This window comes from Protomyctophum parallelum (genome assembly GCF_964188405.1).
Source record: "Protomyctophum parallelum genome assembly, chromosome: 13".
Classification (NCBI taxonomy): Eukaryota; Metazoa; Chordata; class Actinopteri; order Myctophiformes; family Myctophidae; genus Protomyctophum; species Protomyctophum parallelum.
In genome coordinates, this window is record NC_139708.1 from 36,194,013 (window position 1) to 36,220,682 (window position 26,670).

At 46.1% G+C, this 26,670-nt stretch overlaps 1 protein-coding gene across 1 annotated transcript in view; it reads left to right on the plus strand.

The window, feature by feature from the left end:
- Positions 1-490: 490 nt before the first annotated feature.
- LOC310868625 (voltage-dependent T-type calcium channel subunit alpha-1I-like) overlaps positions 491-26,670 on the plus strand; it is a gene marked incomplete at its 3' end in the record, with an annotated part of 246,639 nt that continues 220,459 nt past the window's right edge. Inside the window, exon 1 of the mRNA XM_083779083.1 lies at positions 491-531. Within this exon, the coding sequence (XP_083635209.1) occupies positions 506-531 (26 nt within the window). The 5' untranslated portion in view covers positions 491-505. The remainder of the gene's footprint in view (positions 532-26,670) is intronic.

Consider the following 26,670-nt stretch of genomic DNA (forward strand, 5'->3'; position numbering starts at 1 on the left):
TTTTATGGGGGTGCCTGGCACAAACTATTCTGCTGCAAATCAATGAGGAGTTTCTTGACATTAAAAAGTTTGGTGTATCCTGCATCGAATCGTTTGTTGTCTTATAACCAAAATATAACGCCCCTCCCCCCTACTTGTCTTCTCAGATCGGGCCCGGGTTGCCATGACGACCGAGGAGTGTCCCGTGCCGCTGGGAGGCACAGTGTCCCCGGCTGCCATGACAACCGAGGAGTGTCCCGTGCCGCTGGGGGGCACAGTGTGTCCGGCTGCGGGGGCGGGGCTGCAGTGCGACGAGGAGGTGGAGGAGGAGGAGGACTGCGGCTCGGTGAGGTCGGACGACATCATCGAGGAGGAGGGGCCGTGCGGCGGCGGCGGCGACGACGACGACGACGACGTCAGCATCGGCAGCGACCTGAGCGCCCTGGTGCTGCCGTTCCCCGAGCTGGCGCCCGTGGTCTTCTTCTGCCTCAAGCAGACCACCTGCCCACGCAGCTGGTGCATCCGCATGGTCTCCAGCCCATATCCTTTATGGTACACTGGTTCCGCATATGCTGGGTCAGGAAGGACACATTTGTGGGTCGCAGACACATTTTTATGCATGGGTCCCTTCATTTTTGGTTTCCTGCGTTTTGTTTTAATTATTATAATTAAAAAAAACAATACCCCAGAAAAAAAGTTTTCATGAATTAATATCAAATTAAATGATTATTTAAGTAGGTCTTGTCTTGAATAAATTAAAATAAAAAAATTAAGAAATTCCATTAATTAGAAAACAAATGTTTAAGAAGTAGTGATAATAGCCGATCTGTATCTGCTATTTTCACCTAAGTTGGGTCTCGGGGGAATGTCTAATTTCTCTTTTGGGTCACGAGCTAAAAGGTTTGGGAACCACGGCTTTATTATACTGCACTGCTGGTGGGCCTTCTCACCCCTGACCATGTCCTTCTCTTATAAGGCTCTATACGCTTGTCACTGTTTCCATCATCTCTTTCATCTCTACGTGAAGCCTGGAAGTCTTCATCCAACGCAATAAAATACTCAGACAGTGCTCGTTTTATCCATCAGAGACAGCTCATTTTGGTTACATTTTACTCAAAGAGTTAACCACCTGAGCCCTAGCTTCCCTATATCGGAAATAGCCAATTTATATTCTCTACAAGCTCATGAATAACGCTGTGAGCTTGTAGATTGGCTATGTTCTGTAGGCCTTGGGAATATAGTCAACAAAATATAGGTTCCTTTGGAATATAGCCAACTCTGTATATAATAGGGCTCATAGGAATACAGTCAACCTTAGTTTAGAGTTTATGTCAGTGGGGTCCAGGTATCTTCAGGGTTTCTTGTGAGGGTTTCAGGTCTATAACTCTCATTTGGTTTGGTCTGTGAGGTTCCCAGTTCCACCCCGGGCTCCCCCAGAGTTATCGAAGTAGTGTCCTTGAGCAAGACACCGGACCCCTAATTGCTCCCGATGTGCATGTTGGTGCCTTGCATGGTTTCCTCCGGCATCTATTTAAAGCACTTTGGATAAAGGTGCTATATAAATGCACCATTTACCCTTTGTACACTCTCAGAGTTGATAGTTGAGGGCAGCACCAGTACAGGGCCATGAGAACAGGATGAGTGTGTGAAGCAGGACTAAAGCGTGTCAAGGAGCTAGAGGAGGCTGGGTTGAATATCTCAAAAGGACCTGTCAGTGAAATCCGACAAGGTAACCTGACTGTAACTACTGTACAATAAACAACTGCAAACCACTGACAAATCTGCAGATATATATACTCCCAACTTTTGCAAACCACGAGAGCGACAATGAATTTACCTCGAATTGCAATGTCCATGACATACTGTAATAACTCTGTACTGTAGGTCACTGATTTACGTCTGCAGATAATACAAAAAAGGTTCACTCAAAGGTCTCCAACACATACTTTTCCCATACCAAAAGGACCTTAAATCTTTTTGCTGCAGTAATCTCCTCTCTTCCTCCTAGTCACTCTTTGTCACTCAGCACCTCTAATCACTCCTGCTGTGACCTTTCCTGTCCGCCGTTGTCTCATCTATATCGCCGTGTGCACCTTTTGCTCGGCCCGTTCAGCCCCATCTCCTCTGTCCTCTTTGACATCCTTTCATCCTGCTCTCCTCTCACTCATCCTCTTATCTCGCTGTCCTCACCCCCGCACCGTCCGCATCCACACTTTTTGGGATTTTACTTTCCTCGCTCTTTTCAGAGTCTCTTGCCTCTGTGTCCAATTCTGTTGTTTTACCCTTTGCCTTTTTTTTCCATTTAGTCTTAGCCTTCACTTTCCCAGTCCCTTCACCTCACCCCTGTTCATTCCCTGTGCCCTGAGTCCCCTCGGAAGTACGGTAAGTCCAAACTATTCATGCCTCTCTTACTCTGACTGCATACAATGGCCCAGGCGTCCCTGCCTCTGTGATGCCTAATTGTGTTTGTGGGCAGAAACATTCCCTAACTGCAGTGGGCTAGCTTTATCTCAGGTCAGGTGTGACCTACCTTGTTTATTTGGCACGTCAGGTGTGACTATAAGCCAGCAGAAGGATTTACCAGCTCAAGTTGTTGTTCCTGTCTTACAAACACCTGAAGTACAGTATAGCACAGTATACAATATACAGTACAATATACAATATACAGTATACAATACGGTAAGCAAAACATATATTTTGCAGTGTGGTTTCTGTGCCATGGGTTATTTCCATCTGATTATATTTAATCTCAATCTGTGGCAGAAGTATTTCCAATATTGATGTTGAGGACACATAGATTGGCGTCATTTGAAACTCTCTTTAACCAAAGCATGCCGTTGACAGCTTTATGCAGTAGAGACAGCCACTATCTCTGTGGAAAAGCTGAGAAGAGGGATATGGTCGGATTGAGTGACTGTCTCCCTCAATTGAATTGTTGTGGTTGAAGATGTCAGGACTTGACAGCACTGGTAGCAGCCACGAGTCCATGGACTCACTGATGCCCCGGTTTCAAAATGTGTGTGCGTGCGACCGTGCGTGTGCGACTGTGCGTGTGCGTGCAGGGGGGTTGCGATGTGGGACGCTATACGTGTCATCATTGGGATTGCGATATGGAATGTATAAAATGTTAAATATATATGTTTTTTCTCTCCCAGAGCCAAGCTATAGTTAGGTATTGTTGTGCAGTGAACTGCAACAACCATAATCCCATGAAAAATTAAGACAGGAAACCCAAATATTTGTTTTTGGAGAGTTCTCGAACCGAGCAAAGTTAAATGAAATTCAGGATTCTACAGTGCAGGCAATCACAGACAGACGTAAAAAAAGATATCCTATTGTAGGCAAAACCTAGAAGGGCTGACTAACTAGTTTCTATTTTCCTTTTGGATTATCTCTTTGATGTTTATAAGACAGATTTCACACTGCATGCTATATGGCAAAGCCACTACTATGCTACTATCTGCTGTTCCCCTGGCTGTGGGCTGCATGGGCTACATGAGCCCACACACACACACACACACACACACACACACACACACACACACACACACACACACACATGCACATGCACACACGACAAATCTTGTTTCACAAAGCCGAGCTTCGAATGCATTGGTAGTGGTATCTAACAGGCTGTAAGCACGTTAGATGTGGAGAGACGTAATTCCATTGTGTGTGTGTGTGTGTGTGTGTGTGTGTGTGTGTGTGTGTGTGTGAGAGGTGGTTTCGAGGTGTTGTTTTTCTGTTGAGGGGGAGGGGGAGGGGGGGCCTCACACACACTGGTTTGTGCCCATTTGACAGAATTTGAGCAGTTGCAGTATAGATTAATCAGCTTCCACTGACAGTAATGAGAGAAGTTGAAATAATGATTTAATTAGCCATCAACAAACACACACATACACGCACCAACACACACGCACACGCACACGCACACGCGCACGCACACACACACACACACACACACACACACACACACACACACACACACACACACACACACACACACACACACACACACACACACACACACACACACACACACACACACACGCATGTGTATGCATACGCACGTATACAGTTCTAGTATACACACAGCTCTCGTTCTCTTCCACTCAGCAAACAGGACTTTTTGGGCATAAAATAGCCTAGGGCTGGGTGCAATAACCGCAATACCGCCATACTGAGGTTGTGTAAGGCATACGTGGTATCATAAATGGTATCAAGTTCATACGTTTTTCCTTTCTTTACTTTTTGTACTATCAGTTGTCTTCTGTCTGTGTTTTTTGTCATAGTATTAGTCGACGAAATCAACACTGCAGCTTACCCATAGCAACCGCACAGCTTCTATGTGGATCTCTGCCGTCATGATGATGATGATGGTGTCATATTGGAGATGATCTCATAGTGTAGGCATAATATTTCTGCATTTCTAGGTTTGCACTGCAACAGTTTATGTTTTGTGTGATGTCAGACCCGTGCTCCTGGTCAGCGTACATTGTGTGAATTGTGTTTATACTTTGACTTCATCAAGTTGCTTCGTATACTGCAGGGACACAGCATAGTGAAGAGAGACGGAGAAGATTCCGACGGTAATATAGTATAAAATACTTTTGTCCAACCCCAACAATGGAACCTAGAACTCTAATTTATCGAGTTTCAGTCAGCTAGAATAGATAGTCTTAATTAAGACACACCTGCATAACCACACTGGAGAAAAACCATACCACTGTAAACAACAGTGTGACAAGAGTTTCACTAAGTCAGGTAAGAATCACGGCGTATCCACACTGGAGAAAAACCTTGCACTGTAAACAGTGTGACCAGAGTTTCAGTAGATCACCTGCAGTCACACCGGCGTCTCCACACAGGAGAAAAACCATATCACTGTAACCAATGTGAGAAGAGTTTCACCGGCTTAGGTACTCAAAAATAACACCTGTGTCTCCACACTGGAGAAAAACCTTGCACTGTAAACAGTGTGACCAGAGTTTCAGTAGATCACCTGCAGTCACACCGGCGTCTCCACACAGGAGAAAAACCATATCACTGTAACCAGTGTGACAATAATTTAAATCTGAAGAAACTCCAGCATATCCACACTGGAGAAAAACCTTAGAAAAACCATGCCACTGTAAACCGTGTGACAAGAGTTTCAATCTGTTAAATGCCCTAATATAAAGAGACATCAGTGTATCCTGACTTGAAAAAAACATTTGTCTTTGTAAGTGGCTAAGCTAGCGGAGTGTGTTAGGGCATTAACAGCTTGTATGAAATAGTAGATGCACAAGCTCGCTGCTTGTATATGTTGTTCTAAATCCTAAGGGTTTTCTGATAAACGTATGTTGCTGTATATAGCTCAAATCTAATAGCCGATCTACAAGCTCAACATGCGCCAGGACAGGAGACTCCGGATGCAGCACTTTGTGAGCTCGTATACATCGGCTTATTTCTGCTATTTGTCGTCGTTGTACGCATGCAGTATACATGTGCATGCATAGCATAGTGCTTAAGTGGTTAAGGAGAAACCCAAACACTTATACAGTACACGAGCACTGGTCAATGTTTAGACACTCTCCAGACGGAACCTCTTGTTAATTCTTCCATAGGGAGAGGAAGACCCACTCTGCACTCTGTGTGCTCACACATGAGCCCACAGTTACAAACACCACGTACCTCGCCGGGGGGTTTTCCACAGTGAGCGAAGACGGCATGCCAGTTGGTCACAACTGCTAGGATTTCAGAACCAGAGTTGGATGGCTCCTCCACCTCATTAACTCATTGGTTCTCAATGTAGGGTCCGGGGACCCCCAGGGGTCCTTGGGGGAGTTCCAGGGAGAAACCAGCTAAATGATAGATAGTTAGGAACCAAATGGACCTTTACGGGTCTGTAACGCTGCAGAGTTAAATTAACATAATTTGGGATCCCAGAGATATAGGGGGTCTGTAGCCTAATGTATGCCAAACTGGGGGGAGCTTGAAGTTAAAATGAGGTGCCTGTCTGTATATGCATACTGTACTTGTCTGTCTGTCTGTCTCTCTGTACTGTAGGCTACGTACTGTATATCTGTCTCTTTCTGCACGTCTGTCTGTCTGTCTGTCTGTCTGTCTGTCTGTCTGTCTGTCTGTCTGTCTGTCTGTCTGTCTGTCTGTCTGTCTGTCTGTCTGTCTGTCTGTCTGTCTGTCTCTCACTCTTTCTCTCTCGTATACAAGGCAAACGCACAGAGGTTTTATCAGGCCTTAAAGGTATTGTGACATTAAAAAAAAGGTTTTGGAATTGTTCTTGTTTTTTTTAGGTTTTCTAATCTCAATTGCACCCAAAAAACATGAACTTTTAACATTCAGTAGATTTTCTGTGATCTGGGGTTTTCTGGCTCAAACAGGTGCTCTGATTTGCCGGCAGTAAGTGACATCACTTACTGCAAATCCCATATATGTCAATGGGATTTGCCAGCAGATGTCACTGTTTCACTGTGTTGCCTGTTTTCATTGTAGCTCAAAAGGCCCAAAAACCCCCAAAGAAAACTTCAGACCACAGAAAATCCACTGAATGTTCAAAGTTCAGGTTTTTTGGGTGTAATTGAGGTCATAAAACCTAAAAGAAAAAAGAAAAAGAAAAAGAAATGAAAATGAATGTCATAAAACCTTTAACATCTGAATACAGCCTCAACTATAACATCTAATCTCTCTCACTTGCTAAATCTCTCTCCAACAGAAAAAACATTCACACACACATTTGCGCACACACACACACACACACACACACACACACACACACACACACACACACACACACACACACACACACACACACACACACACACACACACACACACACAGGTCAACAGTTTGGGTAATGAGGACTGGACTGTTGCAGTTGGACAAGCTGAGATATTGAGGCTCTGTATGTGTCTATTTCTGTGCTGTATCTGTGTGTGCATTGACCAACTTGTCAAGTCTTGCTTGACAGGATCTGACACGAATTATCACCTGATGGTCAAGATTCAATGTATCCCCCAAGCGAGCAGGTACAGTGTAGGCTATATTATTTTAATGGTAAAGATGTCTGCACTTGCGTAAGAAACCATATTCAAATCTGAGGTAGAAGAGGAAAGTAACATAGTAACAAGCTTTACCATTTGCATTTGCTTGGTACTTATTGTTATGTAATGCAATTGCGCAATATCAGCATTCTTTGTTTACACTCAGGGTCCAGTCAACGTTATAGCCATGCATCTCACTTGTTGGTTAAAAGCCAGCAATTGAGGATAACACAATGAACCTGTACTAGATTTGGCCAATAGTCAATAGTTAACTTTAATTATGGCATATTGGTTATGACAGTGCATGGTTCTCAACTCTGGGGACCACCAGTGGTCCTTGGGGGGGTTTCCAGGTGGTCCCCAGCGAAATGATGGAGAGTTGGTAACCAAATGGACCCTTATAGATCTTTTAACTCTTGAGAGTGTAAAATGAAACCAAATGGACCCCTATGGGTGCTTAGTTTAGAAGAAGTCTACACCATTAGAGAGAATGTAGAATAATTGTTATTTGGATCAATGTTTGCCTGCTATCTCTCCTACATCAATAGAGCATGGAATTATGGACAAAATCGGCTAAAGTTTTGGGTCTAAGTGGCTAAATCGCATCAAATGCAGAATAAATAATGGGCCTGGATATGAAAAGGATTGAAGACGACATGGGTTCTGACAGGCAGAAAGGCCTATACCGACAGCACACGTTGTGAGTCATGTTGAGTGTGAAGTCCATTCATTATGCAGCTGGGTAATTAACAGGTCATGTCTTCTGATTCTTTCTCATTGATCCTCAGAGGAAGGAATGCTGTTTTGGGTTGTCTCGTTTATCTTGCCTGCTCTCAACATGCAGGTCAGAAGGCAGTGTCATCAGCTGGCCGCTGGTATTCTTTGTCTTAATTTACCCGTTTCGACCTGAGACCAGATTCTACAAAATGTCTTCTAAATCATGACAGTTTTCAGAAACACCTACACTATGTTTCTATGTCAGTGGTTCTCAAACTATTTCATGTCAAGAACCCCTAGAATTATATGTAGGCTATTTGGCCACTGACCCCCATCTGACAATATGTTGTTCCATGGACCCCCTTAAGAAGCAAAGATTTGAGTTAAAAACCTTCGCTCTGAACGAATATATTCAAAGATTTGCGCCACATTTTCACGATTTTTCAAAAATAGCAGATCTACAAGCTTGAGTGCCGCGCTATACGAGCTTGTAGATCTGCTATGTTTCAATAGCTAAAGTATAACATAATGCTTGGAACACCAAAAAGGGGTTCCCGTCCTACATGAATGTCTTAATTCAGGACACAGGTCTGCTGTGCTGTACGTTTTGTAAATGCCCATCATCAGGAAACGGCATCCTGTACCAGTTGAGTCTGTAGTAGGCCTAGTCATGGAGCAGCTATAGTCTGTAGTAGGCCTAGTCCTGGAGCAGCTATAGTCTGTAGTAGGCCTAGTCATGGAGCAGCTATAGTCTGTAGTAGGCCTAGTCATGGAGCAGCTATAGTCTGTAGTAGGCCTAGTCATGGAGCAGCTATAGTCTGTAGTAGGCCTAGTCATGGAGCAGCTATAGTCTGTAGTAGGCCTAGTCATGGAGCAGCTATAGTCTGTAGTAGGCCTAGTCATGGAGCAGCTATAGTCTGTAGTAGGCCTAGTCATGGAGCAGCTATAGTCTGTAGTAGGCCTAGTCATGGAGCAGCTATAGTCTGCAGTAGGCCTAGTCATAGAGCAGCTATAGTCTGTAGTAGGCCTAGTCATGGAGCAGCTATAGTCTGTAGTAGGCCTAGCCATGGAGCAGCTATAGTCTGTAGTAGGCCTAGTCATGGAGCAGCTATAGTCTGTAGTAGGCCTAGTCATGGAGCAGCTATAGTCTGCAGTAGGCCTAGTCATAGAGCAGCTATAGTCTGTAGTAGGCCTAGTCATGGAGCAGCTATAGTCTGTAGTAGGCCTAGTCATGGAGCAGCTATAGTCTGCAGTAGGCCTAGTCATAGAGCAGCTATAGTCTGCAGTAGGCCTAGTCATAGAGCAGCTATAGTCTGTAGTAGGCCTAGTCATGGAGCAGCTATAGTCTGTAGTAGGCCTAGTCATAGAGCAGCTATAGTCTGTAGTAGGCCTAGTCATAGAGCAGCTATAGTCTGTAGTAGGCCTAGTCATGGAGCAGCTATAGTCTGTAGTAGGTCTAGTCATGGAGCAGCTATAGTCTGTAGTAGGCCTAGTCATGGAGCAGCTATAGTCTGTAGTAGGCCTAGTCATGGAGCAGCTGTAGTCTGTAGTAGGCCTAGTCATAGAGCAGCTATAGTCTGTAGTAGGCCTAGTCATAGAGCAGCTATAGTCTGTAGTAGGCCTAGTCATGGAGCAGCTATAGTCTGTAGTAGGCCTAGTCATGGAGCAGCTATAGTCTGTAGTAGGCCTAGTCATGGAGCAGCTATAGTCTGTAGTAGGCCTAGTCATAGAGCAGCTATAGTCTGTAGTAGGCCTAGTCATGGAGCAGCTGTAGTCTGTAGTAGGCCTAGTCATAGAGCAGCTATAGTCTGTAGTAGGCCTAGTCATGGAGCAGCTGTAGTCTGTAGTAGGCCTAGTCATAGAGCAGCTATAGTCTGTAGTAGGTCTAGTCATAGAGCAGCTATAGTCTGTAGTAGGCCTAGTCATGGAGCAGCTATAGTCTGTAGTAGGCCTAGTCATGGAGCAGCTATAGTCTGTAGTAGTCCTAGTCATGGAGCAGCTGTAGTCTGTAGTAGGCCTAGTCATAGAGTGTCCGCCCTGAGATTGGGAGGTTGGGGTTCAATCCCCGGCCGGGTCATACCAAAGACTCTAAAAATGGGACCCAGTGCCTCCCTGCTTGACACTCAGCATCAAGGGTTGGATTGGGGGTAAGTCCCTGCGACATACTAGCATCATGTCCAGGGGGTGTACTTGTACATCAAGCTGCCTCACGCTACAGAAACAGGAGATAGGTTCCTGCCCTATGGGCCTCATGGCTCGGCAAGGCTACTTACTTTAGGCCTAGTCATGGAGCAGCTATAGTCTGTAGTAGGCCTAGTCATGGAGCAGCTAGCTGTAGAAAGGCCTCAATTCCACAGTATCACATAATTGTGCTGCCAATCAGAGTTTGGTGTCTGTGAAGTTGATCTACAGTACTACTATACAGTATAGGTGTCTACAGTGCATGCATACTGTATACATCCCCAGATATGTCAGGTGTGTGTGTGTGTGTGTGTGTGTGTGTGTGTGTGTGTGTGTGTGTGTGTGCGTGCGCGTGCGTGTGCGTGTGTGCGTGCGTGGATGTGCATGTGTGTGCACGCTTGCTTGAACAGTTTTGACATTACAGATCAATAGCTCTGTCTACCACTACAGACTAACTGTGGGGAGCGCGCACGCATGCACACACAAGCACACACACACACACACACACACACATGCGTGCACATCACTGTTCTCCCACGCTCGCCTGCAGCATAACACCTGCGGCAGCTCTATATATCACACCCTACGTCAGGGGTCCCCAAACTTTTTCCTGTGAGGGCCACATAACTTTTCCCTTCTCTGATGGGGGCCGGGGTCAGTTTGTAACAGAAAAAGTGTGACGATCGCAGGGGTGCCTAAACGTAAACATTATTTTTTTTCCAGAAAGCCACACATAACCAAATATTAATAACCTGTGCACGTACTGTGCATGCAGCACTACAGGGCTGCATAGTGCATGTACTGTACATGCAGCAGTGCCAGGGTTTCCTGCACAATGTTGTTGGCACGGCGCTGCGCCATGCTTGAAATAAATCGCGCCATGCCAAGCTGTTTTTTTTGGAGGGGCCTAGTGAATCATGGTGTGTATGTGATATGAAATGTCCAGTACCTCCCCAGTGCCTCCCCAGTGTCTCCCCAGTGCCTCCCAGTGTCCCCCCAGTGCCTCCCAGTGTCCCCCTGAGTGCCTCCCCAGTGTCCCCCTGAGTGTCTCCCCAGTGTCTCCCCAGTGCCTCCCCAGTGTCTCCCCAGTGCCTCCCCAGTGCCTCCCCAGTGTCTCCCCAGTGCCTCCCAGTGTTCCCCTGAGTGCCTCCCCAGTGTCTCCCCAGTGCCTCCCAGTGTCCCCCTGAGTGCCTCCCCAGTGCCTCCCTGAGTGCCTCCCCAGTGCCTCCCAGTGTCCCCCTGAGTGCCTCCCCAGTGTGTCCTCAGTGCCTCCCAGTGTCCCCCTGAGTGCCTCCCCAGTGTCTCCCCAGTGTCCCCCCGAGTGCCTCCCCAGTGCCTCCCCAGTGCCTCCCCAGTGTCTCCCCAGTGCCTCCCCAGTGTCCCCCTTAGTGTCTCCCCAGTGCCTCCCCAGTGCCTCCCAGTGTCCCCCTGAGTGCCTCCCCAGTGCCTCCCCAGTGTCTCCCAGTGTCTCCCCAGTGTCTCCCAGTGTCTCCCCAGTGCCTCCCAGTGTCCCCCTGAGTGCCTCCCCAGTGCCTCCCTGAGTGCCTCCCCAGTGTCTCCAATAGCAATACAAGAGCAATAATACAAATTAATCTTAATTTATTATTCTAATTATTTGCTCTCATCCAGTGCTAATGAAAAATAAAATTAAAATCCTATATTTTGGCTATAAAAACTTATTTTTTTTGTTGTTGCTTGAGGAAGGCGGGCCACATAAAATGACATGGCGGGCCGTAGTTTGGGGACCCCTGCCCTACGTACTCGTTCTCTGTCTCCCTTCTCCCTCTCCCTCTCTCTCTCTCTCTGTTTCTCTGCTGTGGAATGCACTTCCCATTGCAGTCAGAACTGCAGCATCACTCCCAATCTTCCGCCGTAGCCTGAAAACCCACCTTTTCAGACTCCATCATGGCCCTTAGCACTTACCCTAAACCCTTAGATAGCATTTCTGTTGGATTATATAGCATTTGATACAGACTTATAGCATGTTATGTAGACAGCACTGTAATTGTATTGTATGTCATAGCACGCCATAGTACACATATATAGCATAGTAGTAAAGATGTATAGTTTATATGTATAGTGTATGTATAGTTTCACTATATAAATATTCCACTGTTACTTTCTTAGCTTACGCATGTTTCATGATAAATGCTTTTTATGTGATGTATTCCCATGCTTTGTTCTTGCTTAAATGTAAGTCGCTCTGGATTAAGAGCGTCTGCTAAATGCCTAAATTGTAAATTGTAAATTGTTTGAACAGTGCTGGATCAGCCACCTTCCCTGTCACTGTGTTGTGCGTTTTGACAAACAGTTGTTTGGCGAGGCTGGCGGGAAGACTGCGGCATGTTGCTATCATGCACCCTAGCTCTCATTAACGAGGCTGCCTCCTCTCTTTCACTCCTGCTAAGCTGTCATCCTCCTCTTCTTCTATCCATCCAATTCTTCTATCCATTCTCTCTCTCTCTCTCTTGAATCCCTCGTTACCTGCTCTGTTCTGTTCCTCCCCAGCATGTATCTCATGCCCTTTTCTCACGCCCCACCCCTCCTGCTCCCCTCCCACTCCCCCTCTCCTCCCCCTCCATCTCGTCATCTCTCCATCGTTAATTCCCCTCTCGCCCCCTCTCTGCATTTTTTCAGTCCTTCCAAACCCTGTGTGTGTGTGTGTGTGTGTCTGTGTGTGTGTGTGTGTGTGTGTGTGTGTGTGTGTGTGTGTGTGTGTGTGCGTGTGTGCGTGTGTGCGTGCGTGCGTGCGTGCGTGCGTGCGTGACCGTGCGTACATACTGCATATATACTGTAACTGCATATACCGTCACTGTTGGGCATGCAGCAACCTTATATCTCCGTATTTTAACTTCTCAAATATTATTTTGTAAATGTATGACCTTTTGATTGCCAATTGCTATTGATGTACAGTAGATCAGCTATATTTTCGTCATTCTATAAATATTTAACCGTATTTTTTATGTCCAATGTATTTGTATAACACCTTTAATGCCTTATTAATCATTATAAGAAGTTTCGGTTACTGCCGAAGTTTACAGTTACAGTTACAGAATTACAGCGTCTTGATTGTATACCTCCTTGTCATTAAAATCAATGCACCAATAAGGGGTTTCTGCCCGACAGCAACAATATGCAATGTGGCCCTCTGGAGCATGTGGAAACATAGTGGCCCTCTGGAGAATGTGGAAATATAGTGGCCCTCTGGAGCATGTGGAAATAGTGGCCCTCTGGAGCATGTGGAAACATAGTGGCCATCTGGAGCATGTGGAAACATAGTGGCCCTCTGGAGCATGTGGAAACATAGTGGCCCTCTGGAGCATGTGGAAATAGTGGCCCTCTGGAGGAGGTGGAAATATAGTGGCCCTCTGGAGGAGGTGGAAATATAGTGGCCCTCTGGAGCATGTGGAAACATAGTGGCCATCTGGAGCATGTGGAAACATAGTGGCCCTCTGGAGCATGTGGAAATAGTGGCCCTCTGGAGGAGGTGGAAATATAGTGGCCCTCTGGAGGAGGTGGAAACATAGTGGCCCTCTGGAGCATGTGGAAACATAGTGGCCCTCTGGAGCATGTGGAAATATAGTGGCCCTCTGGAGGAGGTGGAAATATAGTGGCCCTCTGGAGCATTTGGAAAATATAGTGACCCTCTGGAGCATGTGGAAAATAGTGGCCCTCTGGAGCATGTGGAAACATAGTGGCCCTCTCCACCATCAAAACGATTTGTAAGCTTGGTGCGTGACACCCACAATCACAATCGAGTATAACACATGCTTTAGACTCGGTCTGTCTACCTGTGTCCTTTTTTGCCCATATATGGAGATCTATGATGTCATTATTATATTCCCATACCCTGTTGTATATATGAGCATATTGGTTGGCACCGCACAGAGTGTAGAGTAGGATAGTAGCGACACGCTTTGATCTCGCCGAAAAGCGGTTGCCTATGGGCTATAGTTCCAAACATTGCTCCTATGGCTGGAACTATCCCGTTGAGATAGAATGAGCACTTCCGCATTCCATTGTTACAATGGGAGTCAACGCTCACCACTCTCTTACTAAATTACTCTGGCCCCGCACTCCCTCCAGTTCCTGCCAATGTGCGTTCTGAGTTTGAAGTCATGGTCGGTCCCATAGTTACACATTACCGTATATGGGCATATCGGTCAGATCTGTGACAGGATCTCCATATCAGATTTGTACCTGTTTTTGTCATAGTGACATGGCTATTTATGGGCGTATGGGGTTTATCTATGGTTACATCTGAGTCATAGTCTTAGAGTATATATGAATAGAGATGACATCAGAGTTCTCCTTCCATCCACTTGCATTAAGTTGCTCAAAAGCGCACTCCTCCTTCCGGGTAGGAACAGAGTGCATTCTGGGATGGATTGCAATAGTGAGTGGCCCCAAACACATGAACGCGCTGCCGTTGAACGCGCACGAGCGTGCTGCCGTCGTGAACGTGCACAATGATAGTCAACGGACCAGCGCGTTCATGTGTTTGGGGCCAGGCTGCAATATCAAATTCGGCCACTATGTCCATTTCGCCTCAGTGTTTCCTCTGGGTGCCTTCTCTATTCATATATACTCTAAGGTCATAGTGGTCGCCCCTGCTATAGCTGGCCCACCGTCCATTAGCCAATGTTAATATAGGTAATGGCGAACACTCACTTGATTTGCACTTCAGAGAGGAAACCATCCGCTTGGGAATGTATTAGGGTGATCGATGGGTATATGTAGACTAGAGACTCCCGTCCTCTCTTGACCCACAACCATCATCATTACCATGTGATGAGAAGATCTCTCTCTCTCTCTCTCTCTCTCTCTGATCCTTTCTTACACCTCGTCCATGTTTCCGTTCTACATTTCGCCATTATTGCTTCAGATTTATAATTAGTTGAACACCTGTGTTGTCCACACACTGAAATTAGCGCCAATCTACAAGCTCACAACGCGTCATGCTGCCATGCGCTGTGAGCCTGCAGAGTGCAGATTGGCTGCGAGACCCAACCAAGTTCTACATTATTGTGCTATTAATGTTAGTGCTCTAGGTTTTCCTGTTGAGTAGCATCGACACCCAACAGCCATCACTCTCCTCCTCTCACACTCTCTCTCTCTCTCTCTCTCTCTCTCTGTCTCTGATTGGCTTGCGCGGTGTTCTCAGAGAGTGACCGGCCTCCGTGGCCCATGATCCTCTCTGGCCCTGACAGCTTGTTATCTCCGTGGTGAAGGATGGCCGCGCCTCGCTCCTAACTACTGCAGGGGATAAAGCACACACCTGGGACATGATGTGCCCCTCTCTCTCTCTCTCTCTCTCTCCCTCCCCCTCTCCCTCCCTCTCAGTAATCTTTCTTTCTCTCTCTGTCTCTCTCTTTCGTCCCCCCCTGCTCTTATGTTTTCTTTCTATTATCTTTCTTTCCCTCCCTCCCTCCCTCTCTTTCTTCAGCTTTAATTAGAGTGCGTGTGTGCATGCACGCGGCGTGTGTGGCCGTGTGTGTGTGTGTGCACGGAGGGTGATAGGTGGGTGGGGTTGTTTTCCGTAAAAGAACATCTGATGCCGCAGTCTGTATCTCTGTCTCTATTCATTTGTCTATTCAGTATACAAAATGAATCAATAATGCAACAATGCAACAGCAGTCTCCATGGTTGAACTCAGTTTATTGTATTTGTATTAGAATAGCATTGGGAGGTGTGTTTAGTGGCAACACTTTTTGACTCAATTGAAAGAATAGAAAGGGGAACTTGATCAGAGAGCGCATATCTCTGCCAGGTTAGCATGGGCTGTGTACGTCGGAGAGTTGCAGGACTAGAAGAAGCTGCAGGATGCATACAGTATGGTGGCATATGATATGACCTGGTGTGCACTGTGCAACATTTATTGGTAAGAAATATGCCCCTCCCACTAATTTTGGAAGAAAATCACTGTAAACTATAGAGAATATCAAAACCCTAGACGCTCATTGTCACATGACTCATCATTTGTACCTAATTGATGCAATAATGATAATAATAATAATTTGACATTTGTAGCATTTGTAGCACCCACGCAGGGTTCCCCAATTAATTTTCCTCAAGGGCCATATTTTGACTAGCGTACCAGGCTGGGGGCCGAGTCTGCACGCGCGAGGTCGAGGTCTTGCCCCCATTTAATGCCATTTATATCTGGGACCCTTAAAAAAAATTAAAAATTAAAAAGAATTATTATTATTATTATTTTATTTCTTTTAATTCTTTCATGGGCCACAAGGGGGTGCTCTGTGGGCCGCAAATGGCCCGCGGGCCGCCTATTGGGGAACCCTGGGGGTGGGTGGAGCGCGGTGACAGACATTTGGTATTTTGCGCATGGGAGAAGCTGGGAAAATGGAGAGGTCGCTTGAATTAGTTTGAATACATTGTCAACCTGAGTGTTGTAAATGCATTCAACCATGAGTTGAATTGTGCTACGGTCCATGCATCCATGGGGATACGAAGCATACCATAACTACATCCACCTATAGGAGGTCTGCACAGGCTGCAGTCATTTTTTGTGTCCATTATAAAACAGGTTTGGATTAGAGTATGATTTGAGTACAGTGGACTTAAAAGAAATATTCTGGACTGTGTACAATATGTCTCTGCTCTGTTTCAAACACTACAGCACCTTAAGGTCTGGATTGATGATGTCTGGTAATGAGCCATACAGTAAGCCCTGTCAGTAATAATATAATCATTTAGATGGCTAAATAGTGTGCTTTATTAGGAGAAACCACCTAAATGGATAGTATGCCTTCATTGTGTGTCGTGGCGCCCATCATCTTGTCCGGCTGGAGGGGTTCTTATCAAAGCGAAACAGATAAGCATCACTATATATGATGCAAGGTTTGTGTGGTTTTGGAGACGTCTAGACATCTGTCTGGGTGGTGCCTCCTGCAGGAAATAAAACAGGACGAAAACATAGCATTGGATGATTGTGTGACTCACTCGCTGCACCTCGGTAGACCTCATCCAAGCAGGCCTGTGGCCGACGGCACCAAGTGGAGCTCCTTGTTGACCCCGACATTGCAGTGCACTGCTGCTTATTTGCAAAATGACACCGCATCTCTCTCTGACATCCGGCGTATGCCAAGCCACTGCATCACCCCCGCAAATTGTCAAGTCACCAATCTGCTGCAGGCCTCAGGACAAACCGCCTACCCCAACATAGTCTTGTTTAACCCATTCTGACCTGAGATCAGATTCTAAAAATGTCTTCTACATCCTGACAGTTTTCATTCTGACCTGAGATCAGATTCTAAAAATGTCTTCTACATCCAGACAGTTTTCTGAAAAAAGCCATGTTTCTATGTCAGTCGTTCTTCGATTCTTAAAAAATAGCAGACCTACAAGCTCGTAGCGCGCCACTCGGTGGCGCACTATGAGCTTGTAGATCTGCTATTTTTCAATAGCTAAAGCATGACATAATGCTAACACCAAAAGGGGTTCCCGTCCCAAAATGGATCAATTAGAAACATTTTAGAGCTGGATTCGGCTATACCGGCAGCATTTCTGGCAAGCATGCACTCTGTATAGTCTGTAACACGTCCTCTGCTGTACTTGTCTTTGCTCTCTTACACTCCCATCTGTCTGGCTCGCATTTATTTATTTCTCACACACAGTCGTTATGTGCCATGAAATGTCCTCCCTCCATTTGTTTGTCCATGACTGTCTGGTACTTACATGGGGAAATGAGGTGTAGGACTAAATTGGGAGAAAATGAGAAATTATATTCTAGAATAAAATATATGTCCCTACGTACATGGACTTGCCACAGATATATATATATAGATATATATAATGGAGTGATTCTCAGCAGATCCCCTTCCAAGCTCCATTTGCGCTGATGTGGTGCCTATATACAGTAGCCTCTGGCACATAATACTCTCTTGCGATTGTGTGCACTGTGTGTGAACTTTCTCTTTGGTCCCCTAAGACAGTGCTTCCCGAGCGGGTTGTGACAAACTGAGACATGAGAGAAAAAAACAACAGAACTGTGACTAACAAACATAAGAAATAAATTGAAATTAACACGTAAATCGGTAAAACCTATTTGTTGTCCCCCAGGTCTCTACTCCTGCGTGCATCCTTTTCCCTCAACACCAACATGTCAGGATATGATTTTAGGACCCAGAAGCGGACGGAAACAGGTTGAAGGTTAAACAGAGTTTTAATTGTAATTCAGTTCACAGGTAAGGAAGTCCAAAACAAGTCCATGAAACAGATCCACAAAAAACCCTGGCAAACAAATCCAATATCCGGCAGGCAAAAGGAAGGTCAGAATCCAGGCAGGTGGTCAAAGAACAAAATCTAAATGCAAGCAAAACTGGTGGGACTGGAGCAGAGAGCACAGGGACACAGGAGATATAATCTGGCAGAGAACAAAGAGACAAGCAGGGTTTAAGTAGACTGAGTGTGACAAACGAACAGAGTGCAGGTGTGAAGCTCCACTCTGATTGGCTGATTGAGAGTGAGCAGATGAGTGGGAGTGACGGCACTGGAATGACAAGAAATGACAATTAGTCAGGGCAGAAGCACATATGGCAACAACTAGAAGTATAGTCACACCCACAGGCAAGCCTCAGACTGTATTCCTGACACAACATCTGTGTGTGTGTGTGTGTGTGTGTGTGTGTGTGTGTGTGTGTGTGTGTGTGTGTGTGTGTGTGTGTGTGTGTGTGTGTGTGTGTGTGTGTGTGTGTGTGTGTGTGTGTGTGTGTGTGTGTGTGTGTGTGTGTGTGTGTGTGTGTGTGTGTGTGCGCGTGCGTCAAACAACCCCAGGAAAAGGGATTATGGATTATCTGGATATTGTTTTTGTATTGCAGCTATAAGTGGGCTATAGATTAGCTTTAAAGCCACATCTCTGAAATAGAATCACATTCTATAGATGCCTGGGTGACATTATCCTAAGACTTGTGTTGCTCTTAGAAGTGGATTCTGTAGCAGAGCTTTATACTCCACTGCCTGTTTGTCAGCTCTATGTCGCAGCCAGTGTAGATTGCTTTTAGATAAACCGCACAGATAAATGTCAACACATGCACATGCGAGTGCATCATGCTTGCACATACATTACACACACAAGTACACTTATACTATAGGGCTGGGCGATAGGACTTCAAATCATTATCACGGTTATTTCAAAGGTTTGCCTCGATTACGATTAGCGTGTGTGTGTGTGTGTGTGTGTGTGTGTGTGTTATTTTCACAATGTATGTACTCCACCATTGTACACCAAAGTATGGTTAATCAAAGACTAATCAAATGAGTCGATTATAAAAAATCTAGCATTCACACATAACACATGCACAAACACACACACGCATACATGCACACTACAGTAACTAGCACATTTATCTACTTCGTCTGTCAGCGCATTTTGCCATTCATTGTTTGTAGCCTCAATCTGAATATCTCATTTTTTATCCTAGCTCAACTCAACTCGGCTCAAAGAATATGCCTTTTACACAAACTAGGACTCTAGAGAAGATTGAATAAGTAATTTAGCAGCTCCACCACCACTAACTGGAGTCTTTACTGCTTTGTTGGGTTCCATTGCTCATCTATAAACTGTATGAGTCACTGCGCCGTAGTGAGGGCTCTGTTCTGAGCCATTCAGCTGACCTTTAAATCCACTGTCTCCAACACAGACCTGAGAAATGTGACACGATTTACTGCAGTAGTTGTATGTTTTGGTACAGTAAAGTAGGATACAATTATTGTACAGTGCACACTGCACAGTACCAAGGGTGGGCAACCTACTCAGGCACATATCATCTCTGACTTGGTCTTGTATTCTTCCTTGTCCAACCGGGGGAAGGTGCGCCATTTACACATATGCTATTCCCAGAGACTCTGCGCTCCGAGAGAAGTTCTGTCTAAAGCAGTATAGGGAGATGGACCAGAGACTCTGCGCTCCGAGAGAAGTTCTGTCTAAAGCAGTATAGGGAGATGGACCAGAGACTCTGCGCTCCGAGAGAAGTTCTGTCTAAAGCAGTATAGGGAGATGGACCAGAGACTCTGCGCTCTGAGAGAAGTTCTGTCTAAAGCAGTATAGGGAGATGGACCAGAGACTCTGCGCTCCGAGAGAAGTTCTGTCTAAAGCAGTATAGGGAGATGGACCAGAGACTCTGCGCTCCGAGAGAAGTTCTGTCTAAAGCAGTATAGGGAGATGGACCAGAGACTCTGCGCTCTGAGAGAAGTTCTGTCTAAAGCAGTATAGGGAGATGGACCAGAGACTCTGCGCTCTGAGAGAAGTTCTGTCTAAAGCAGTATAGGGGGATGGACCAGAGACTCTGCGCTCCGAGAGAAGTTCTGTCTAAAGCAGTATAGGGAGATGGACCAGAGACTCTGCGCTCCGAGAGAAGTTCTGTCTAAAGCAGTATAGGGAGATGGACCAGAGACTCTGCGCTCCGAGAGAAGTTCTGTCTAAAGCAGTATAGGGGGATGGACCAGAGACTCTGCGCTCCGAGAGAAGTTCTGTCTAAAGCAGTATAGGGAGATGGACCAGAGACTCTGCGCTCCGAGAGAAGTTCTGTCTAAAGCAGTATAGGGAGATGGACCAGAGACTCTGCGCTCCGAGAGAAGTTCTGTCTAAAGCAGTATAGGGGGATGGACCAGAGACTCTGCGCTCCGAGAGAAGTTCTGTCTAAAGCAGTATAGGGAGATGGACCAGAGACTCTGCGCTCTGAGAGAAGTTCTGTCTAAAGCAGTATAGGGAGATGGACCAGAGACTCTGCGCTCTGAGAGAAGTTCTGTCTAAAGCAGTATAGGGGGATGGACCAGAGACTCTGCGCTCCGAGAGAAGTTCTGTCTAAAGCAGTATAGGGAGATGGACCAGAGACTCTGCGCTCTGAGAGAAGTTCTGTCTAAAGCAGTATAGGGGGATGGACCAGAGACTCTGCACTCCGAGAGAAGTTCTGTCTAAAGCAGTATAGGGAGATGGACCAGAGACTCTGCGCTCTGAGAGAAGTTCTGTCTAAAGCAGTATAGGGAGATGGACCAGAGACTCTGCGCTCTGAGAGAAGTTCTGTCTAAAGCAGTATAGGGGGATGGACCAGAGACTCTGCGCTCTGAGAGAAGTTCTGTCTAAAGCAGTATAGGGGGATGGACCAGAGACTCTGCGCTCTGAGAGAAGTTCTGTCTAAAGCAGTATAGGGGGATGGACCAGAGACTCTGCGCTCTGAGAGAAGTTCTGTCTAAAGCAGTATAGGGGGATGGACCAGAGACTCTGCGCTCTGAGAGAAGTTCTGTCTAAAGCAGTATAGGGAGATGGACCAGAGACTCTGCACTCCGAGAGAAGTTCTGTCTAAAGCAGTATAGGGAGATGGACCAGAGACTCTGCGCTCTGAGAGAAGTTCTGTCTAAAGCAGTATAGGGGGATGGACCAGAGACTCTGCACTCCGAGAGAAGTTCTGTCTAAAGCAGTATAGGGAGATGGACCAGAGACTCTGCGCTCTGAGAGAAGTTCTGTCTAAAGCAGTATAGGGAGATGGACCAGAGACTCTGCACTCCGAGAGAAGTTCTGTCTAAAGCAGTATAGGGAGATGGACCAGAGACTCTGCGCTCTGAGAGAAGTTCTGTCTAAAGCAGTATAGGGGGATGGACCAGAGACTCTGCGCTCTGAGAGAAGTTCTGTCTAAAGCAGTATAGGGAGATGGACCAGAGACTCTGCGCTCTGAGAGAAGTTCTGTCTAAAGCAGTATAGGGGGATGGACCAGAGACTCTGCGCTCTGAGAGAAGTTCTGTCTAAAGCAGTATAGGGGGATGGACCAGAGTGGCATGCACGATTGTCTTTTATCTCAACTGCGGTCGACGGAATATTATGAAGTAGTAAGTAAGTAAGCAAGCCAGGGGGAGCGCCTGTAACCTTCACACAAGCAGAGAGAGGACAGACAGAATGGCCACCATGAGTCAGGCAGCTAATGAGAGGGGGAAAGAAATCAAGGGTGTGAGTAAAAAATTGAAAGGAACATTGGTTCCTGTAGGTGAACAAGTCTAACACCTATTGTCATTAAGGTGTCATTCATTCGAGGGAATCTTTTTACTGATGCGAGTCACCTGACTCACTGTTCTCTGTGTGAATAATGATGAAAGATGTATTTCTGATTGGTGTAGTGCGTGTGTGCGTGCATGCGTGCGTGCACCCAAGCGCCCATGTCTGTGTGCACATGCAGGCACACATATGCATGCATGTCCATGTACAGTAAGTGTGTGTGGCCGAGGCTCGAAAAGCATAATGCAAGGGAATACTACAGAGCTGAATCCTGAAGTATTAGCACTACATGGCTGGTTGCTGCTGATTGCATTCAGAGACAGGTGTGCAGCAAACTGTTGATCCTTTTGTGTGCAGTTCTGCACCTGTCTTGCCATGTCTGTGCTCGCTTCACTGCATGCCAATCATCATATAAAGAAAAAATTAAAAGAAAAAAAACGTTTGCTGAAAAATTGATAACAACCTTATCGATCAGGCTTATCGAGCCTGGTTCTTATTGAGCCCACTATCGAGCATTTTCTATTATTTTGTGGAACGACGTGAGATGACAATGCATTCTGAACAGAACCAGTGTCCTTTTTTATTGGCCAGTTGTGAGTTGTGAGTGTGAGTTTGTGGCTGACCACCATCTAAAATTAAATGAACAATATAGAATAAGAATATTTTTGCCTAACATTGTGCCCAAAAATATGCTGGTTGGCAGGTATCAATACACTTTTAGACCGTCATGTTTGTGCCAGCATCAGCGATTAGATTTATTTCTTGGTCGCCTCTTGTCTTGATTGTTTAAACATGAAGTCATGGGCCGCTATGCTCGATAAAACATAAAGCTTATTGATACTGGGTACTCAATACGCTTGTTATCTTTTTTTTCCTTTCTCAGGTATCTTTTGCGTAGCTCCATCCCTACTTCCCACTTGAAATTACAACTCCAGAATGAACTAATAAATATAGTGAGGAAGAGGGCAGAATTAGTCACAGGCACTTAGCCTGAAGTCACAGATGGGTGAACTGAATAACAACTGTCCAAGCTCGTTCATTTTGCTCGCAAATGAACACTTGAAACGAAAGGACTTATAAACGCTTGCATGTCATTACCAGAGGCAACGTGGCAAAGCTAGCTTCAGATAAGCAAAGCAATAATTATTCTTTGCTCCAAATGACATGGAGAGCTAAAATGCCAGGAGACAGTATTACTAATATTAAATACAAATCTGACAGTCCACACAATCTATTATTTTTCTAAAATAAATGACTTCGAAGTGATACAGTACTTTCTCTTATTTTGTGTCATTTCTAAAACGACTAGAAAACTCTCAGACGCATGATTACAAACGTAACACCGCATTGTATATTCTATGCTATTTCCATAAGTTCAACAGAGTACCGAACATCTTAAGCATTAATTATGCTCCCTTTGAGGCCTTTGTCTACTTCATGGTCAAACATGACTTATGCAGTATGTGCCTATAGAGGATACAATGCAGCTATACGTCCTGAGTAATGCTTCAGAGACACAGTTAATTAACCACCATGATTCTTTCTGAAAATGTTATGTTAAGTTCTAAGGCAAGCAGTGGTGGGAAAAGTACTCACATTTTGTACTTTGTACGTTAGTTCTAGAGGACTTCAGTTTCCAATGTACAGTGTGGTAGACTCTTATACAGGTCCATTTGGTTGCCTGTGAACACCAGGGATGTTTGAGCAGGGGCCATTATGCCATCTGCTCTGCTGTGCGCCGACTATAATAGTGGATGGCCGTGTGGCCTTTGAGGTCTCCCGTCTAGTCATGAATAAAGAGCATGTGAGCAGAGCAAGGAGACTCATTATAATATCAAGGAGACCTGTTGCTCATCACCACTCGGTGCCCTTGAGAGGATTATTTCATCTGCATCCTGTGCGCGACGGTAATATCATGACGAGAATTTAATTCCTGGGTCACCATTATGCCGGCTATAGGTTCCTATAGTGTAGGCGACCTATACCAACCCCCTGCGCGTTAAAGTTTGACAAAATTGTCGAGGCCTTTGTACTATTGCACAGAGGCTGGGGATATGCAGTCAGGAGGACCATAATGTTAATACTAAACAAGTGAAGTCAGTAAAACACCTTTTTCATTCAATATAGTCTTCGTGCCTAGATACATTTCTCTGTGAATGTGTATTTGAATGGATGCATGTGCAAATACAGTACATACCGTATCTGCCATTAAAGCTTCCAGTGCATTCTGTGTCTTGAGAGCTCTAAGCAAAGTCAGCATTATGTCACATTTCCACATGCACAGTAGAACCATAAGATTCAGGCTGAAAGTCCACACATTCACCCATCAAGTATTGTAGCTTATACGTGATGCCAAGATCTCAGATGAGGGACCGAAATCTGCTGTTTCAGCTGTCCCTCCGCTCCACACACACACACACACACACACACACGCGCGCACACACACACACACACACACACACACACACACACACACACACACACACACACACACACACACACACACACACACACACACACACACACACACACAGACACACAGACACACAGACACACACACACACAGACACACACACACACACACACACACACACACGCACGTGCGTACACACGCACAGTGTATGAACACAGTATGAAGTGGAATGGCCAGCAGGATGAGCTTTCAGAAGGCAGACAGATGGAGAGCTTTGGTTCTTTGAGGGACTCTGTTATTGGGAAATGAGCCCCTGTTGGGTGCCTGTGTGGTTGAAGGACAGTCGCGCAGAGGACGTTATTTTGGAAACTTTTTACGGATGCATTGACAGATTTGACACCATAGTCTTGTGTTCGGGAGTGTATTTGGATGCATTGACACCATAGTCGTTCAGGAGTGTATTTGGGGCCATAGTTTTCTGTGACATATGCAGTATATTCAGTTTGTTTCTCTGTATTTGATACGACTACTCCCCCCCCCCTCTCTCTCTCTCTCTCTTTGTCTCTGTCTCTCTATATCTCTTTGTCTGTCTGCCTGAATGGCAGTCTCTCGCTCTGTTTTTTTAATCTAATTCCCTCTGTCTATATAGCTCTCTCTCTCTCTCTCTCTCTCTCTCTCTCTCTCTCTCTCTCTCTCTCTCTCTCTCTTCTGGTGGTCTGAAGCTGCAGTCACCAGAGCAATTACAGACTTTTGTGTTCCTCCTTCCTGTCAGGAGGAACTAAGCATTCACACATAGCCAAACTACACACGCGTACAAGAACACGCACACATGTACACGCACACACACGCGTGCACACACACACACACACACACACACACACACACACACACACACACACACACACACACACACACACACACACACACACACACACACACACACACACACACGTCCTTTGTACCGACGGGCACGTACTGGGCACAAGTTCACTTTGACACGACGGCTTTAACTACCTGCCTCCCCAGTGTCCTCCGGAGAGGTGCTAAGTAGCAACCTCTCACTCCGTCTCCTGTTCCGTTCTGTCCGCCTCTCCCTATCACTCTCTTTCGCTTTTATCGCTTTTTATCTTTCAGAGAGAGAGAGAGAGAGCTGCGTGCTCTCCATTTTGCTCGTCCTCACGCTGGTTTGCTGTCCCCCGCAGTGTGTCTATGGTGTAATTACCCATGCTCCTCCGCTGTCCCCCCATCACCCCCGCCCTCACACAGCCCCATCCCCGTCTGCTGCTGCATGTTCTCTCCCGATGCCGTGTGCCGTTGGTTTCTCTCATTAGTGCTGTCGCTGAACTTATTATTTTTTTTGCTTTCTTGTTTTAATTCTGCTGTTAATTTGAACTCAAATGTATCAGAAAATGTACCCATAAGGGTCAAAATAGCAGGTCCCCCCCAAAAAATTGCGCATTTTTCCCCCCCTCCTTAGACACGTACAGACATCAAGTCCAAAATAGAATGCAACATGCATTTTGTTGAAGTGCAGGTTGTGGAGGTTGTGTGTGACATCAAATCAGAGCTCGCTCTGGACGAGAGAGAGTAAGAGAGGGAGAGGGAGAGGGGGTGACTGTGAGGGAGAGAGGGAACGAGGGAACGAGAGTGAGAGGGGGGGGGGTGACTGGGAGGGAGGGAGAGTGAGAGGGGGGGTGACTGTGAGGGAGCGAGGGAGGGAGAGTGAGAGGGGGTGGGGTGGGGTGACTGAGGGAGTGAGGGAACGAGGGAGGGAGAGTGAGAGGGGGGGGGTGACTGTGAGGGAGCGAGGGAGGGAGAGTGAGAGGGGGTGGGGTGACTGAGGGAGTGAGGGAGCGAGGGAGGGAGAGTGAGAGTGAGAGGGGGGTGGGGGTGACTGTGAGGGAGGGAGGGAAGGAGGGAGAGTGAGAGGGGGGTGGGTGTGACTGTGAGGGAGCGAGGGAGGGAGAGTGAGAGGGGGTGGGGGTGACTGTGAGAGTGAAGGAGGGAGAGTGAGAGGGGGTGGGGGTGACTGTGAGGGAGCGAGGGAGGGAGAGTGAGAGGGGGTGGGGGTGACTGTGAGGGAGCGAGGGAGGGACAGCCTATATTTCACCCACGCATGTACCTTATGCTGGATGCTGAGGTTCTGGTGATCAACGTTTCACAAATCGGCCCACTGTCAGCTGATAACTCGGTCCACGAGTTCAGTGGGCTGTTCTTTTCTGTTGCTGTTGATAGTCATGGCTGCCAATTCCCACTTGCAGGTCGGGGGGCACATTCAAAACAGTGGGCAGATTCTTCTTATTTCTTCATTAGTTATTATTTTGAATCCTGCTCCT